General features: G+C 40.5%; 1 protein-coding gene across 6 annotated transcripts in view; it reads left to right on the forward strand.

Annotated features, from left to right (window-relative positions):
- The window catches only part of CDK14 (cyclin dependent kinase 14), a 225,947-nt gene that overhangs the window by 172,846 nt on the left and 35,480 nt on the right, over positions 1-17,621 (forward strand). For all 6 annotated transcript variants that reach the window (XM_083467689.1, XM_083467690.1, XM_083467692.1 and 3 more), the window contains one exon: positions 1,257-1,403. In XM_083467689.1, coding sequence (XP_083323815.1) covers positions 1,257-1,372 — 116 coding nt within the window. In that variant the 3' untranslated portion in view covers positions 1,373-1,403. The remainder of the gene's footprint in view (positions 1-1,256; positions 1,404-17,621) is intronic.

Genomic DNA, 17,621 nt, shown 5'->3' on the forward strand with positions numbered 1-17,621 from the left:
AATTTTAATTGTGGGTACAGTATATCCAGTATAATACTAGTAAGGAACCACACACATTTTTCAATGTTAAAGGTAAAGATGATGACCTTTCATCGTGGAATTCATCTACACATACACTCGGTTCCTTCTAACCCAGAGACCTTGTGAAGAACTCCGCAAATGGGCAGTCCTTCTTTTTTATAGTTGGAGATATCCAATATCCTGTAATGAATTTGCAAACACATTTTAGAACTGATTATTTAATGTGAACTTGAGCTAAGCCATAGTCACTGGAGCCAGTGTAAACATTATGGCATATACAACCACATTGCTAAAAAGAATCCCATCCTTGTGGTGACACTCCATAAATCAGCTGCAATGTTTACTGTGGCTACTCTTATTAATTTAATCCATGGCCTGAGGGCTGGATTTTAATGTCCAAGTACCATGTTCCAAAGGTGGAAGTGGGTGGGGCCAGAGGCTGAAGTGGGCAGAGCCAAAGAGAAAACCAAACAATCAATAAAACGGGTCAATGCAGGCCCATGCAAGCAGACAGAGAGCCCCACCCCAGTACTGAGTTGAGTGGAAATGCTGACTTTTGCTCCTAAGATCAGGCAGCATTTATCTTCTCTGCAATCTTAAGGCTGTGGCACCCCAGCATGAAGATTGTATATGTGCCTGTTGCCTTTTGCTATCAAAGGTGGTTCTACCACCTTATTAAGAACCCTGCCATTTGGGGCTTAGATTTTTTTATTTTTAGAAAGAGATTAAAAATGAAGAAACAAATAACACGGCTAGGTGCTACTCCAAGAGAATCTAAGTCAGGCAAGCACTGTTAGTAGGTCCTGAATGGCAGCAGCCAATAAAACAGAAATAGTATATTCTCTCTTATTATTGGCAATGTAATCAGGAGCTGGTTGCATAAGGTGTCCTGAATTCTCCTCTTCTGCCTTTTCCTTATGCCACACAGGTCTTTAAGTAGCTCCTGAAAAGCAGGGGGAGGGGCTGTCTCAACAGTTCTTTCAAGCCATTAGTAAGTGTCTTTAGGGGCTGATTGCAAGAACTCCCTGGCCTGGGATGAAAGAATAGCACGGGAACTTGTCTTGATTTCATAAGAATGTTGGATCACAATTTTCCATTTAAATTTTCCATTTAAAAATAAGTTGCTGGCTTTTTCTTGCTTGCTTTTAAGTTTGTGGGGGGAGTGAATATTTTAGTGCCTTGAAACTTTAAAAACTTTAAAAGTTAAATGCTTGAATTCGATCTTTTCCCTGCAGTGTCTTCTATTTTTTCCGTACCTAATGTAAGATTACAAGCAGAGGGAGGAGAAAGCATGAAAGTCTTTGGAAAAAACAATATTTATGGCAAAGGTCTATCAAACATGAAGCACTGAGGAACATGTTGATTTCCCACAAATAATTCAGGTAAGAGTCAAAAAGTGGTGGTTGTTTTTAAGTAAAGTTTTCTCCCTCCTCCTCCACCTTGTACAGTATGAAACCCCCTTTTTAAATGGAATAATTTATTCATCTAACTGTGGATTTTGTATGGCAGATCTGTTTCGTGGAAAAAATAGGATACAACACCCTGTGGCATTTTGAGGTCCCACAGCTAGCTCTAAGCATGATTAGATTTATCCTCCCTCCCCATCCATGTCAGTGCACCTCACACATGGGAAAAGAGAGTTCCATGCTTTCCCGTTACAGTGATCCTTATGACAAAATAGATCAACAGCGATTGCGCAGTGTTTTTACATATTAAAACAGCGGTAGCAGGAGAGGCAGCACCCATAGGTACTTATGATGGTAGGCTGCTGATAGCATAATGAGATATAATGTTGTGTGGGGAAAGGATATAAAGGCAAAGTGAGGTTTATAGGAGCAGAGGACATAGTATGAAATGTTAAGGTTGGTTAAGGACTTGGTGTAACTGAATGGGCTAGGTCTCCAATAAAAATTAGTTTGAGGGGTCCTAAAGTAGGCCCATAAGAAAACTTGCAAACAGGAAGCTGACTAGAGGCTTTATGAAAATATGATCATTAAATACAGAAATCATTGCTTGTTATGAGTTAAAATACGAGAGATAGCACGTGGGTTTGCTTGGCAAGACTTGAGTGTTGGGATAATTGCTTGCAATTGTGGAGGTTGAACATTGCAATCTTTCACCTTGACAAAAGAAGTTGATGTTGGGACACCAGCTTGTTTTGGTGCTATTGCATTCTATCAAAGGTAGTTGTTCCTCATTAGATAGAATCTAAACATCTGCTGTCAGGATACGCTTCAATTTCAGGGATATTGCATCCAGCACAAAAAAACCCAGAGTATGTATTCTCCAGGCAGCTGATCCATTGCAGTTTCAAAGTGCTATGTGGAATGTGCCTGAATGTCAATTATTGCAATAAGACGCCTGGAATAAGGATTTGGGGTACTCAGTTCTCAGATACTCATTTTCCATCTTCAGTTGTTGAAGAATTAAGGATGCCCTAAAATGTACCCATGTTTCTCTAACCCAGTGTATCTAACAACTCTTTAAACTTCTTGTGTTATGTGAATTCAATCCTTTTTTTGGTTGGTGTTAGTTGAGTACTGTTGGTATTCCTTCTCAAAGGTACCCAAAGTTGCCATGTTGCCACTTCCTTATGACAATTGTCATTGTTCATAAGGGGAATGAGTTGTTGGTTTGTTCTTGTTTTTGTTGTGCATTTGGGTTTTCATTTTGTATTACTGTGTTGTAAGCCACACCCCTGTAGATCACCCCTGTGATCATAGGATGAAGGGTGATATTCAAATTTAATAATAATAATGTAATAATAGTAATGTAATAATAATAATAATAATAATAATAATAATAATAATAATAATACCTCAACATTTTGGAACAAGCATTCCTGCTATCGTATCTTTGCTTACAAAAAAAGAGACTTTTGTAAAGTGTTTCATACTGATAGCATAGAATAACCTAGTTAAGTACATCTAATTGAAAGAGTACTTAATTCGGCTATACTCAGTTGAAAAGAAACAATTAATTGCATCATAATTGCGACAATTTCTATTGGATATACTTATTTATGAAAGTATAAATAAATCTTGCCAGCTAGTTGCAGCTCCATGAACTGTATCTGAAACTGATACTAGCACTGGGTTGTTTTCAAAGTGGTGGTGATGTAAAAGCAGTCTACAAAATAATGACAATAGCTTTCTGGAAGAATATCAGCTAGTGTAAACTGTCCCAATTATGTCACATGTTTCTCTACAGCAAAAGGTTTAAGATTCTACAGTATAAGAAATCAGGCTGCCTGGCTTGTTTACAAGTTTGTTGCCTAGTTAATTTTTACTTTTCCTCCAAGTGGCATCCCTATAGGCATTTCTTCAACTTTACCTGTTTTAATATGAAAGATCAACCCTTGCAAGTACATTTTAAATGTGGATGTTTGAAAGGCTTGCAAATACAACACAAAATGGTCAGAATGTATATAGGGTTTTGATGACCAAAACACCTATTTTTCTGTGATAAAGCACATTTGGAACCTGGTGCCACTCCACACTCTTTCCCCTGCAACCCCTAGTGCCATTTCCCACACTGTTCCAGAGGGTTGGTGGAGGTTGTACGGAGAGGGGAAATCAACAAAGTCACCTCACCCAACAGTAGGAACCCTCCACCGAATCAAAAGTCTGACCCTGGATCCAACCCACTAATTATTAAGTCACAGATACCAGGGTTTCTATTATTACTTTATGAATAATTATTTTTATATAGTATAGCCTTATTATGATCTCATTATAGAAACTGCATTTCTGAGCAAAGCTGTGTCTTTCAGCTTCACTGTGGAGTTGTGTCTTTTACTTCTCCCACAGGCACTCAATGCAATTTTTGAATTACTTTCAGAATTCTGCCATTCTTCCTCACAAAGTGGCATAAGTGTGGGCAGAGAGATTTTGTGGTTCTGCAAATAAGCTCAGTTTTCTATTATTGCTTACATTTAGTGAGCAGTATGATTATCACTATGACAGCAAAAGCACTAAAGAAGTAGCATGGTGATATCCAAACACTGGGAATGTCCTGTTAAAAGAATTTTCTTAACTGACCACTTTGCATATGTGATTAGATGTGTTTTCACAAGCTGAATTCATAAGCTGAATCTCTCCCCCCCCCGCCCCATTCCCTCAGTAGCATTTACTAGCATGCCTGTTCACCTCTGGCTTTTGCAAACTGTGTAAGGCACTCTTCCCAGCAGTCTTGTGTAGCTACATTATTTTTGCAGGATTTCCTTTAGTCAAGCTGTGGGGGTGCCATAGTCCAGCAGTGTCTGTGTCAGAGAGTATTGAGAAGTCATTCTAATTCCTCACCTCCTTGTTTCTTTCTAACCTCTGTGCCTCATCACCGCTGAATCGCCAGGAACAGCTTAAACATTGTGTAATTTGTTCCCAATTTGACCAACACTGGGTCATAGCACTTCAATCATTATAGTGAAGTCAGCCTGCATGAACACGTTTTATTAGACTGACCCTTGGTACCAGTGACCTGCACTTCTATACTGTATTTTTAATATAATTAAACATTGTAGTCAGGCTATAGCATTTTCTCTTCTTCAGGTTCCCAAGGTTAGTGTAAAAGTAAGCATTTAGACATAGGGGGAAATAGCAATTATATACTGCAAAATGTAGTGTGTGTGTGTGTGTGTGTGTGTGTGTGTGTGTGTGTAAATTAGAGTGAGGCAAACACCACTGTATGTGTGTGCGTACACACACACACACTGTAATTAAGAAGATGGGGTGTCTTAGTATTGAACATGTACTGTACCAATCCTAATTTCTCATGCATCTTCTTTCCAAATAATGTCTACTCATGAATGTTTAATTATTTCACTAATACTGCATCTGCATTAATTGGAGCTAGTCAAAAGGCTTATGTGATATAGTTGTGGTGGGCAGCTGAAAGCAATCTGAGTCTTAGAATCCAATGACAGCAATGTTAAATGTAGCTGAAATTGTTGCATTCATTTTGTAAAATGTTAAATTAGGGAGGCGGACATAAAGCGGACTGTGAGATCCTAGATTATTTTGGCTGCTATTAGCATTTTTAGAGCCCTAATTTCAAACTGTCAGCAACATAATGCTTTCAGGGATGTTTTACTACTGTCTTTTTTGTTAGCATCAAAGGCATTAAATTGGTAGAAAATATCCTAATTACTATGCATATCAAATACAGCAATACCCTCATCTTGAATTGCAAGATTTATATTAGTTGCTGTGGTTAAATGTAATGGAAGCAAGAGGTGAAATTTCACTTTGTGTCAACCCACACAGATGTGATACCATTATTGGGACCAATATCCTTATGTCACATGAAATTTATGCACAGTTTGCAGACCATTGCAAGGGTTTCTGCTGGCATAATCCTATGCCTTGGAATAAATTGGTGCAATTGATTGGGGAGTGCTTTTTTAACACCTTCACTCCCATAGCCTTTACCCACATGGTATTTTAGTCCCAACTGACTATTGCATATAGTTCAATGTTCAAGCATAGCCCCAGGTTCAACCTCTAGTATCATCAGTTATAGAATTGTTCTGGTACTGGAGTTAGCAAAGACTTCAGCCTGATACCTTAGAGAATTATTGTCAGAGAAAATAGTACTGTTGAAATACGGAATGCACGTGTTTGCACATGAGAAATTCATTCTCAAGCCTTTATGCTATGAAGATTAGTAAAAGGACCCCTGGATGGTTAAGTCCAGTCAAAGGCAACTATGAGGTTGTGTCGCTCTTCTCGCTTCAGGCTGAGGGAGCAGGCATTTGTCCGCAGACAGCTTTCTAGGTCATGTGGCCAGCATGACTAAACTGCTTCTGACACAACAGGACACCATGACGAGTGCTAGAGTGCGCAGAAACGCTGTTTTACCTTCCCTCCTCGGCGGTACCAGTTTATCTACTTGTGCTGGTATGCTTTCAAACAGCTAGGTTGGCAGAAGCAGGGACAGAGCAATGGGAGTTCACCCTTTTGCAGGCATTCATACTGCCAACCTGATTGGCAAGCCCCAAGAGGCTCAGTGGTTTTAGACCACAGTGCCACCCACTTCCATGAAGGTTAGTGGGTGGCTTGGGCAAGTCACTCTCTGGTCCAAACTGCATATGGCCTTAACTGTACTATTGCCCTTGAGTGGGAGGATTCTTTTCCACAGATTGCCAGCACAGACATACAAATCCAGACCAGAACTCTAGCATGGGGGTTAAGGGGCTTTATCTCTTTGCCCTCCATTGTGGTTCTGATCCAGATGCATCTCCCGGCTCCTGCAATTTGCATTGCAAAATAAGAGGTCACATTCATTTCTGTGGAAACATTTTTTCCAAAGCAACTTGCAAGTATGGGCCCTCTGATCCAGGTCAGGAACGCAGTAGGGGGCAAAGTGTTAAAGCACCCCTGTTCCCAACACTGGGGACTTCATCATCATCATCACCATCATTAGAATTTATTTATGTCAGAAATTACGCAGCAGCCTGTCTTGCAAGGGCCTTTACTCCAAGTGCTTGAAAAGTAGGAACAAGTAAACAGTTCTTTTGTCACTCCTATTGTAAATTCATAAGTCACAATCTTAAAGAAGATCCAAGAGAGCTAGGAGCAGGCCAAAAACATGTCTCTTGGTAGAGAAAAGCTAGATGTCAAAGAGGCTTTCCCTTCAAAACTTGACAAGCTTTTTGACATCCTCAATTGCAAGTGTATATTTTTTTCCTCTGCCTTGAATTTGGCTGTCCGGCAGATGCTGGTTGCAGAAAGGAAGTTCACATTAACTGTACATGCCCTAAGGAAATGAAGATCCCTATGAAGCAACTTGCTTTTATTAAAGGACAGAGGACAGAAGACTGGTTCTGTTGGACCACATCAGATTGGCTTGCTCAATCTGCCAGTGCATAACAGACAAGTCAAAAAGTGGAAGCGGCAAAAAGACTAAAGAAGGCTTGCGGAATATAAGCAGAGAAGTAAGCAGGAGGCTTCAATACCATCAAATGAAATGAAAATGAAGAACAAATAGCTAATGGCCTTGATGGAAATGATGAATTTACATTAGGAAAACAAAGTATGCATTCCACTTCTAATGAAAAGACAGAATACAACACATTAGAAATACATAATGTTGCTATGCCGAGCATCAGATGTGGTGTTGGCCTGTGTGCTGGCTTGATCACTGAAGAAGAGACTTGTAGTTGATTACAATGCTCTGAAGCCAGCTCTGTACAGGGAAGTTTTTAATATTTAATGCTGTACTGTTTTTAACACTTGATTGGGAGCCGCCCAGAGTGGCTGGGGAAACTCAGTCAGATGGGTGGGATATAAATAAATAAATAAATAAATAAATAAATAAATAAATAAATAATAAAGTCAAGAGGGCTCAAGAAAAAGTTATGAAATCCCTGGATTGGGTATTTGATTATCTTTGTCAGAAGAGTGAAATTGACTGCATCTTCTTTTGCAGTTACGAAGATATAACTAAAGTTATGCTGAAAGCAGACTATTCAGATCAGTAGATCCCCAGCATCATCACAGAACAGCATTTTGTGCGCAGTGAGCCAGGTAGAATAAATCTCTACCGCTTCCATCTGGAGAGGCTCAAAGAGAGAAAAACTAGCTGAAGTTACTGCTAATAATCTTGTAGATTCCATAAAGAAGAAGGGCATTCATAAGAGGCTGCAGGCCATTAGAGGAGATTCTACAAATGTTAACACTGGCTGGGAGGATAATACCATGCATTGGGTAGAGGTCAAGCTTCATTATAAGCTGATCTTGTTAGTTGTGCCCTCCACACGAATGAGTTACCCCTGTAACACTTGATCACAGTACTCAGTAGGAGTGGACAGCAACCGGACAGGTAACATTGGCAAGATTCTAGACACTGCTACAGAACTTGACATTGATCCTTCATTCACCAAACACTCAATTGGAGAACCTCTTACTCCACTGAGTGACAGTGTCATAAAGGATTTGCCTGCTGATCAGGCATACAGGTATCAAGTCACACAGGCCATAAGGACAAGAAAATTTCTCATGGATCGGGCCTGTCTTGAAATTGGTCCGGTGAGCCATTCAAGGTGTGTAGCAACTGTTTGTCACAGATGGGTTTCAGGACATGATGTTAAAGGCAAAACCCTCAACAACTTAAGAACAATAGTGGAATACATCATTTGTGTGTACTATCTCTGCTTGTTCAACATCAGAGTAAAGCACTTGGGGGTGAAAGGCCAATAGAACTTTTCAGCTGCAAAAGAAGGCTGTATGGGATGCTGTTTTGCCACCCAGCACTCACCATGGTATGCATTTAGCAAAATAATAATCCAGACACTCGTGTGCTCAGATGACAGTGAGGAGAGGAAAGCTGGTTCCAAAAGATTGTTGACTTGAAGAGCAGAGATGATGACACACTGGGAGATCTTTCTGTACATCCAAGGAAGACACCTTCCATCAACCTCAGTGCTTTGTCCCTGTTGGAGCTGATAGTCTGGTCTGATGGAGTATATGAACCTCCTTTGACATGTAAACTTGCTGCAGCAGAAGTAAAGAAGTTCATTGATGAGCTCATGCAAGTTCCACAGTGGCCCTGTTATTCTCATTCTATAGAGGTGTATGTGAAACAAGTCACAAAGGCAGCAAGAAGGGTGCATACACACAAAAAATGTGAGGGCTACATCAGAGGCCAAGAAGCAAGTAGGTGGCTGATGTCTGAGAATGAATCAAAGCAAGATTTGATGAAACTTGTTTAAATTTATTATTAGCTGATGTCATTACTTTCTGATGTTGTTTTATGATTACAAGGTAATGTTGTGACAAACTAAGATTTTTATAGCATTGCCTGACATTTTCAGAAGGTGAAATAAAAATCGGAGAGCAGTTTATGTGCTTTTTAATCAAATGTCGATTTACGAAACTAAATGTTGTCCAATCACAAGACCCCTCATTGAAGAAATTTGCAAAAATCAAGTTTCACCCCCTAAAATGACACACCCTACTGCTCCAGGCAACAGGCGGTGAGGGGTCGTTGACAATAGATGGGGAGGACCTTTGGTGACAGGAATTCAAATGAGATTTTCCTTATGTTTGCTTTATAAAATGTGCAGTTAAGGTTTGCTAATCTAACCATGTGGAGCTGACTAAAAGCAAAATATCCTCAATTTTGTGGATGATTGTTTTAATGAATAATACTTTGATTTAAATATATATCTTAATACAGGCTACTAGATTCTGATAGTATTAAGATTCTTATCAGGCACAATTTGTGGAGTTTTTTTGTTTCATGTATGCTCCTGAATTTGTGTTGCAGAAGATATAACTTTCCTTGCTCTGTGCTCACTGTATGATTAGGATAAGCAGCAGATTTCCACTGAACAATCTTTTTGGTCTGCCAGTGGTCTGCCTGGACATAAAAGGCTGTTTGAGTTGAAGTGGGCTGATGGTTTGGAATGACATTTGAATACATGGAGGACAATGTCTTAATGACAATGACTAAAAGGAGAAGCAAAAGAAATTCTAAACCATCCCGTTTATCCCATAGACCGTTACCTCTTTTTTAGGATTATTGTGTCACGTGACCCATTGGCTAGGCTTTGTCTAGGGCAGGGGGAAGAGGTGGGACCACTGAAGGGGAGAAACTGAGGTTTCCAGACAAAGCTTTAGTTGTGACACATGGCCTGTAACCTACAGAGACAGCAAAACCAACGAAAGGCATTGTCTCGAAGGCATAATCTACAGCATTTGAAAATTCAGAAATCGTTTTTACTTTTTGTGGAATTCTGAAATAAAATACATTGTTAATTATAAGTCCTCTAAAATTATATGCAGGGATTGTTTCTATGAACAAGAGCTTCTAAAAGAATTACAGCTAAAATATTGATACTGAGTGTAAAGAGACTGAAGCAGTCCAAGAAACAAAGAAAGCTAAATACCCTAAAGACTGACTCAGTTCAGCTGTCCAATACACCCACTGAGGTTAATGGGGAATTAAACATTCCTAGTTTCAGAGGGAATCCTGCCTATTAGTGCAGAGATTTTTAAGCATGATTTTGATCAAATTGTATGACTTTGTTGTACCAGTCTATAATAGGCTTCTTCTATCTTAGAAGAAATAGAATAGTGTTAATGGTCTAATGAAGGGTAGTAGAGAGGGAGAGATTTGAAATTCAGAATCATTAATTAAAACATATTTGCAACAAAATGTGTTTATGCATTCTTCATCTTCAGTATCTTGTGATCCTGAAGCAGGCATTTGCAAAGTTTGAACAAAATTTGAGATATGTACAGAGCTTTTAAATAAACATAGGCATATCACTGGATAACCATTGTTGTTAAAAAAACAGTTTTGCCCATATTAAAGCTTTCTAAACCAAAAATACGTAACATACAAATAATGCACAAATTCTGTGCAAAAACATATTTCTGGTTGAATACAGTGTTACAGGGTAAAAATGATGTTCTTAGGATATACTTACAGCCCTATTGCCACCAAATCCACATAATCAATTTTAGCTGCAAACATTCATTTTAACAAGCTTACAGCTCTTAATTAATTTTGAAAGAATTCTATTTGATAAAGTAGCCTTGTGAGAATTACATATTGATGGTGGCAGAGGAAAGAAATTATTTTCATAGCTATATGGTGAAATTTACTTGTCTAGGTTTTAAAAAACAAAGCTCAGAGGTGCTGCTCTTGACATGATCTCAAGATGGAGAGAAATCAGTAATTACAGGGCCAGGCATTCAGTTCTATCCTAATTTTCCCACCAGTTTTTCAGTGTTTCTGCTGCCTCTGAGACTTAAAATATTCTCATTAGGTAGCTGCAGAGGCAGCTTGCTTGCCTACTCCCTCATTCTCTCGCTGGCTTTTCCTTTCTTTCTGTTTCTTTCTTTTTTTTCCTCCTGCCTTGGGAGTGACTGTGAAGATCATTTGCTGGAATGATTGGCAGGTTAGAGGATTCAATGAGATGAGTTCCTCTTAGCGCAGGTCAAAAAGGCTAGTTAGCAGGAGCTGCTGAAAAATGCCAGCAGCATTCGAAATGGGAAATGTCATGACTTCGAGGCAGGGGGTGCCACCTGGAACAGAGAGCCCCCAGCTCATTAGCAAGTTACAGGATGCACGCTTAACTGGAGGGAGCAGAGGAGGAAAGATAATGCCCAATAGGGAGAATTATTGTGAAGTGGAATTGATTTCATGTATAATTTGTTTATCACTAGAGGGGACAAATGCTGCCCATCTGACATGTGCGGAGGAGTGTGGACTGTGAATGAAGCAACTTAGCATAATCTCTAGGTTGAGCTCTGGATTTAAAGAATGCAAACTTCTTTCTTCCTAACTGTGCAAATGATCAGGTCATGTTGTATTAATTAAACCTGACATACTCTCAAATGGTTTATCTCTGCAATTGTAGCAATTCAGCAGAAGCTTGTATATATGAGTTGCATTCATTATAAAGCGGGGCGGGATTTCTGGATGTGATTTTCTCTCTACACACACCCCATTTAGCTTCTGCTGGAAGGCGAAAAAACCCCGTCTCCAACACAGACTGAATTATAAAGAAGCTCATGTTTATTTTCAGTGGGTAGGCAGACTGCATGAGATCAGAACACCATTCCTAGTTTGCAATGCAATGTTATTTGAATGACTTCAAACTACCATTCCCCCCCCCCCAAATTTAGGGTTTGGAACAGACAATTCAATTTAACCTTCCCCCCCCCCCATCTTGTAATACAAGCAGCTCATAAGTTATTCTTACTCATACACAAGCACAGTGGTCTCTAAGATTTTCTGAGAATATTTTATCTTGCAAACAACCTTCTGGGGGCCACATAGCAATGTTGAACATGGCCATAGGCAGACCAATAGATGTGATTCTTACCATTGTACAGTAGACACCATTCAACCATGCAAAATTATAGGTTTCTACGGACACATCTCTCCATTCAGGCAAGCAAAAGATGACATCACACTTCAAGGACACATTCTAGTCAGGCAAAACACTCGAGGAGGGGATGGAGCAGGTCTGGGGAGGAGGTGGTGTGTGCCTCAGGTGTGTCCCTGGGGCCAAATAGAGAGCACTTGGACTATTGAGTTAAGCCTACTTTAGTTGAACTCTAAAATAAATTCTACTTATTCCCTGATAGGTACATAAGATAATTGGTGTGGAAAAAAATATTTGTGCATAATATTGAATAGCAGGAAGATAATATATAGTACATGCAATGTAGGTTTCAGGCCCTCTTATTCCAGACAACACAGTATTGTCACTGACTAAAATAGGATTAGGATTGGGTGAATTTTATAAACTATAACTAAAGTTTATATACAACATAGGAGACAAGCAAACTTGCAAGTTGGCTTATCACTTGAGCTGACTAAAAGCGAAGTATTGTGATGATACTGCCACAGAGAAGGAGTCATGGTTTGGCCTCCACCCCTGGTCACCCTTTCCTGCACTCTGTTCCTCACCCCCAGCACAGTGAAAGAGCTGATAGAACAGATTGGAGTGGGGACGAATTCATGTAGTCTACCCCCTCAATTCTAACAAAACAGATGGTCTGTGAGAGATGAGTACTACCTCCCTGTTATTAAGTTTATACGACTTAGATCAGTACTTAGTCCAGTATTTCTACTCAGATTGGCAGCAGCTTTCTGGAGTCTGAGGGAGAGGAAAGTCTTTCTCAGGCTTGCTGTCCGAATTGCTTTTAACTGGAGGTTGAATTGGACCTGGGACTTCCTGCATGAAAGCATGTGCTGTACCAGTGAGCTGTATCACCTTGCAGAATTTCTGATCTAGGACTTTCTTAATAGCAACCTTGTACATATTAAGTGCAGTCCTGGATGCCATAGGTAGAAACAAATTGAACACAGACAAGTAGTTTCATTTGGTGAGCTGAATTGCAGAGGAGGATGAGAATATTCCATGTCTACTCAGTAGCCAGCTTAGAGAACAAGTGGCAGTCCCCAGCAGACTAGCAAAAAAATTGCAGGCTATTAACTTATGTGGACTTATTTACAAGACTGCTTTATAGGGCATTAACAACTGTGAGTGAGAACTTGGCAGCAAATTAATTTATGATGGTTCAGGACTTCATTAGTGTTTGGAGACACTGATCAATAGACACAGCTTTCTCTTGAGCATACTGTGGTGTTTGACAATAAGTGATGCCAAATGTAGGAAGATGCAAAAGAAAATGACACCACACACTACAGAGAACAGCAGAGTTCATTTTACCTCTTAAGGTAATTTGATTTCTACAGACATATTTCCCTTATGGTGCCACGCTGCTATAGTCAGCATGTAGCTGCAAGTAAAGATGACATGGTGTAGATATAATATGTTCCTGACATCCGTCTGCCTCGGGAAACAATGAAGGAGTGCACCTTTGGGGGTGAAGTTAAACTGTCAGAAGGTTGTAGCACCTGCTGTGGCTGTAGAGACCAATATGGGAGAGACGTGCTTTGTTGCAGCTGGGGCAGATGAAGGCATCCAGTTGTGCTGCTGCCGATGCACCTTGGTGTTTCTTCTCTCTGCATTTCTCCCACTGGTCATTCATCAGCTGGTCACTGCTACAGATGCATGACCTGACTGTGTCTCCAGGTACTGCAGTCATCTGCAAAGTGTTCCCACATGGCAGAGTTGATTTTGCCAACCTTCATGTCACCTTTGCAGACACCTTTGTAATGCAGCATTGGTCTGGCAATGAGCCTGGTGCTCCCCACATCCTTGGGGATCCTGCCATCTTCCAATCTGTGGACATGACCAAGCCAGCGTAGATGTTGCTGAGACAGGAGTGCAAACATGCTGGGAATGTGGGCGTGTCTTTGTTTGAGACTCTGTCCTCCCATGTGATACCCAAAATCTTCATGACACAGCACACATGGAAGGCGTTGAAACGTGTTAGGGGAGGGGAACTATCTCTGGTGAGGGACACATTGTGTTCCTTCTGTGTAGGATTTGGGCAAGACCCCACAGGCAGCCTCTGCCAACCTTGGCAGTAACTTTCAAACTGATACTTCTTTAGGACTTGGTGACTGATGCACTTTTCTCTGTACAATCACTGCCCTCAGGCTTGATTCCTCAAAGCTTGGTGGCCACACCTTCCTTTGTGAAAGCTGTACTTTTATTCTTCCTCAGTTTAGAAATAGATTAGTTTGCTATATAGGATTTGGGCATAATGTTTCTATTTTTTGTTCCAGGTCTTTGTCCAGCATCTTGTTGAGCTTTCTTATGTGATCCTGTACCCTCCTAAATAGCACATACACTATATATAAAATTTCATTGTGAGTAGACATGGCTTTTGTTCCAGGATGTAAATTAGAACTGTGAGTGTTTAGCCTATGAATATATTTAATGATGGTTGAAAATTAAATTGAACAATTAGAATATATCAAAGCAAAACATTCTAGCTAGTTAGAAATACCAAGGCTTAAGTGAGTGGATATAGAGTTTAGAGAACCATCAATCTTCTTCAAAAGCTTACAAGGCAGGTAGAGACTAGTGCAACCCAAGGTGTCAAGGTAGCAGTGTAGGAAGTAATTACTTTATTTTATTAAAATGGTCTAGCCCCACCAAAAGTGCTAATTTTGACATCTTCAATTTTATCATTTTTTGGGTCGTTTTCCCCCCCTTTTTTTTTTACTTCAGTATAGAATCTGTGATTCATCCTTCTGACCTTTAAGAAAGGGAAGGTGGGGAGGAAATCTAAACAGTGCTGATACTTACTGTTAATAATAAGCAACCTTGATTGTGCTGGGAAATTGCTTTAATTATTTCTAAGCCAATTTGCATTCAACCACTCCTGTGCAGTTTGTTTCTGCAGTTTACTGGTCTGCATCAGGAGAAGGAAAGAGGCTCACCCTGAAGACTCATGGGGTGAGGGCAGCAAGCAGTAATCCAAAAACTCATAGGGAGGAACAAACAGCAACTCACTGCTGAAGACACTTTGGAAAAAGTACCATTGGTGATGGGTTGCTGTTTGGAATCAGGAGACATTTTCAGGGCTACAATATCATTCTGTCTACCAAGGAAATAAAATCATTCTACTAGATTGCAGAAACAAGGTGCACAGGAGAGGGCTAAGTAAAGTTTGCTGCAGGAATAAGCTGTGCCATTCTCCAATTTTGATATGACAACTAGATTTCATAGGGTAGCTGTGTGCAACTTGCAGCCCTCCAGATGTTATTGGATTCCAACTCCCATCAGCCCCAGCCTGTATGATCAATGGCCAGGAGTGATAGGAGTTATAGTCCAACAACACCTGGAAGCTGCAGATTATTCATCCCTGTGATAATGGAACAAAAATACAGTGGTACCTCGGTTTAAGAACTGCCCTGTTTATGAACAATTTGGTTTACGAACTCCACAAAACCGAAAGTAGTGCCCTGGTCTAAGAACAGAATCCAAATGGTAGAAGGGCACTAGCGGTGGGAGGCCTCATTAGGGAAAGCGCGCCTCAGTTTAAGGATGGTTTCAGTTTAAGAACAGACTTCCGGAACGGATTAAGTTCGTAAACTGGAGTACCATTGTAGATGTGAAGTTTTAGTTATAATTTATAGATTTTAAACAAGCCAGAATATTCTGAATTTCAACTACAGGCTGTGTGTGCCATAGAAATTCGGAAAAATATGAAAATATGTATGCCTTAAAAAATACTATATTTAGCACCGAAACTGTTTATAGGGCTACTTGATATATAGTCAGCTTAACAGTTTGCGCACTAGACCTTTGGCTGCAGTCCTATAAATACAGTGGTGCCTCACAAGACGAAATTAATTCGTTCCGCGAGTATTTTCGTCTTGCGAAGCACAGTCCATCGCAACTGCGCCTCTTCAAGCGGCTTTAAGAAAAAAGCGAACAAACTCGCAAGACGTTTTCGTCTTGCGAAGCAAGCCCATAGGGAAATTCGTCTAGCGAAGCAACGCAAAAACCGAAAAACCCTTTCGTCTAGCGAGCTTTTCGTCTTGCGAGGCATTCGTCTTGCGGGGCACCGCTGTAAAAACAACTATAAATACCGTATTTTTTGCACCATAACACTCACTTTTTTCCTCCTAGAAAGTAAGGGGAAATGTCTGTGCGTGTTATGGAGGGAATGCCTACGGGTGGCATGCCTACGGATTTTCCTCCTCTAAAAACTACGTGCGTCTTATGGTCGGGTGCGTGTTATAGAGCAAAAAATACGGCAATTAGTTGTGCACTAGTAGTTTTATTATTTGTTTGTTTGTTTCCTGCCCTTCAACGTCTCCCAGGCCTCCACCCCCTGAGCCTCTGAGGGCAGAGGAATTGCCAAGAGGGTCCCTCTGCCGATTTCAGCACTCAGTAGGGTCTGTAGAGAAGGAGGTGGTCTTTCAGATATTTTGGACCTGAGTCATTTAGGGCTTTAAATACTAACGTAAGCAACTTGAATTGGGCCCAGAAATGAACTGGCAACCAGTGCAGCTGTTTTGAAACATGGGTTATGTGAGATCTAAGCTGGAACCTCAGCCAGTAACCTAGCTGCTGCATTCAGGACCAACTGAAGTTTCTGGGTCATCTTCAATGACAGCCCTCCATATAGCACATTGAATTATTGCGGTCTGAAAGTTATTAGAGCATGGAGTAAAAAGGGGTCATAGGTAGCAAACCAGCTGGAGCTGAAGGAAGGCATTCCTAGTCACCGGTCAACTGATGAGCCTCCAGTAACAGTGTTGAATCTGGGAGCACTCCCAAACAGCAAAGCTGCTCCTGTCAGGAAAGTACAACCTCATTCAGGGAAGGCTCTTGCCCACCTCCCAACATGAGAACCTGAGACACGTAACACCTCTGTCTTTTAAGGATTCATCTTCAGTTTATTGGCCCACATCCATCCCATCACTGCCTCCAAGCACTGATCTCACACCTCAACTGTCTCTCCAGAGTCAGATGGAACAGAATGATAGAGGTGGATGTCATCTGCATATTGATGACATTTGACTCCAAATCTCCTGGTGACAGCTTCCAGAGACTTCATATGAATGTTAAATAGCATGGGTGACAAGATGGTACCCTGTGGGGATACCACAAGATAATTTCCATGGGGTTGAACTGAAACAGAAACCCCTCATGACTACTTTATGGAAGTGGCCCTGGAAGTATAGGAGCGGAACCACTGAAGCAGTGCTTGAAAAAAATCTAAAATGCATTTTTCAAGCCTAAATGCTGTGGGAAGGTATTTGTCTCTGTATCTGTATGGGGTGACCACACCCACTTTTGTCTTGGCCACACCCATCACTGGCATGTGGTGCCTGGAAGGTTGACAAAGACAAAACGTTGCCATCAGGCCAGAACAGTTTCCCAACCCTTAGACATAGGGAAATATACACATGCTTAAAGGGGTCAGTCAACAGCACACAAAGCTGTCATATGAATGAGTGTTTCTTCTAATGATATTTCATTCAGCTTTGACTGTTACAAATACTACACTCTTTTACCATGTATTTTTCTTCTTAATGGAATCTAGATGGTGAGCTGCTAATTCTGTGGTATGCCATTTACTATTACACTGAATATGCCTAGTGCATTTGGGAGGAAATGAAAATGTAGTAGCAGAATAGGTAGAGAGGGAGTTCCCTTTTTTTGGCATCCTAGACATCCAAGAATTGAATTTTATTTTTCAGGAGAAAATGCT

The sequence above is a fragment of the Podarcis liolepis genome, assembly GCF_965112155.1.
Source record: "Podarcis liolepis genome assembly, chromosome: 12".
NCBI classification, from domain to species: Eukaryota; Metazoa; Chordata; class Lepidosauria; order Squamata; family Lacertidae; genus Podarcis; species Podarcis liolepis.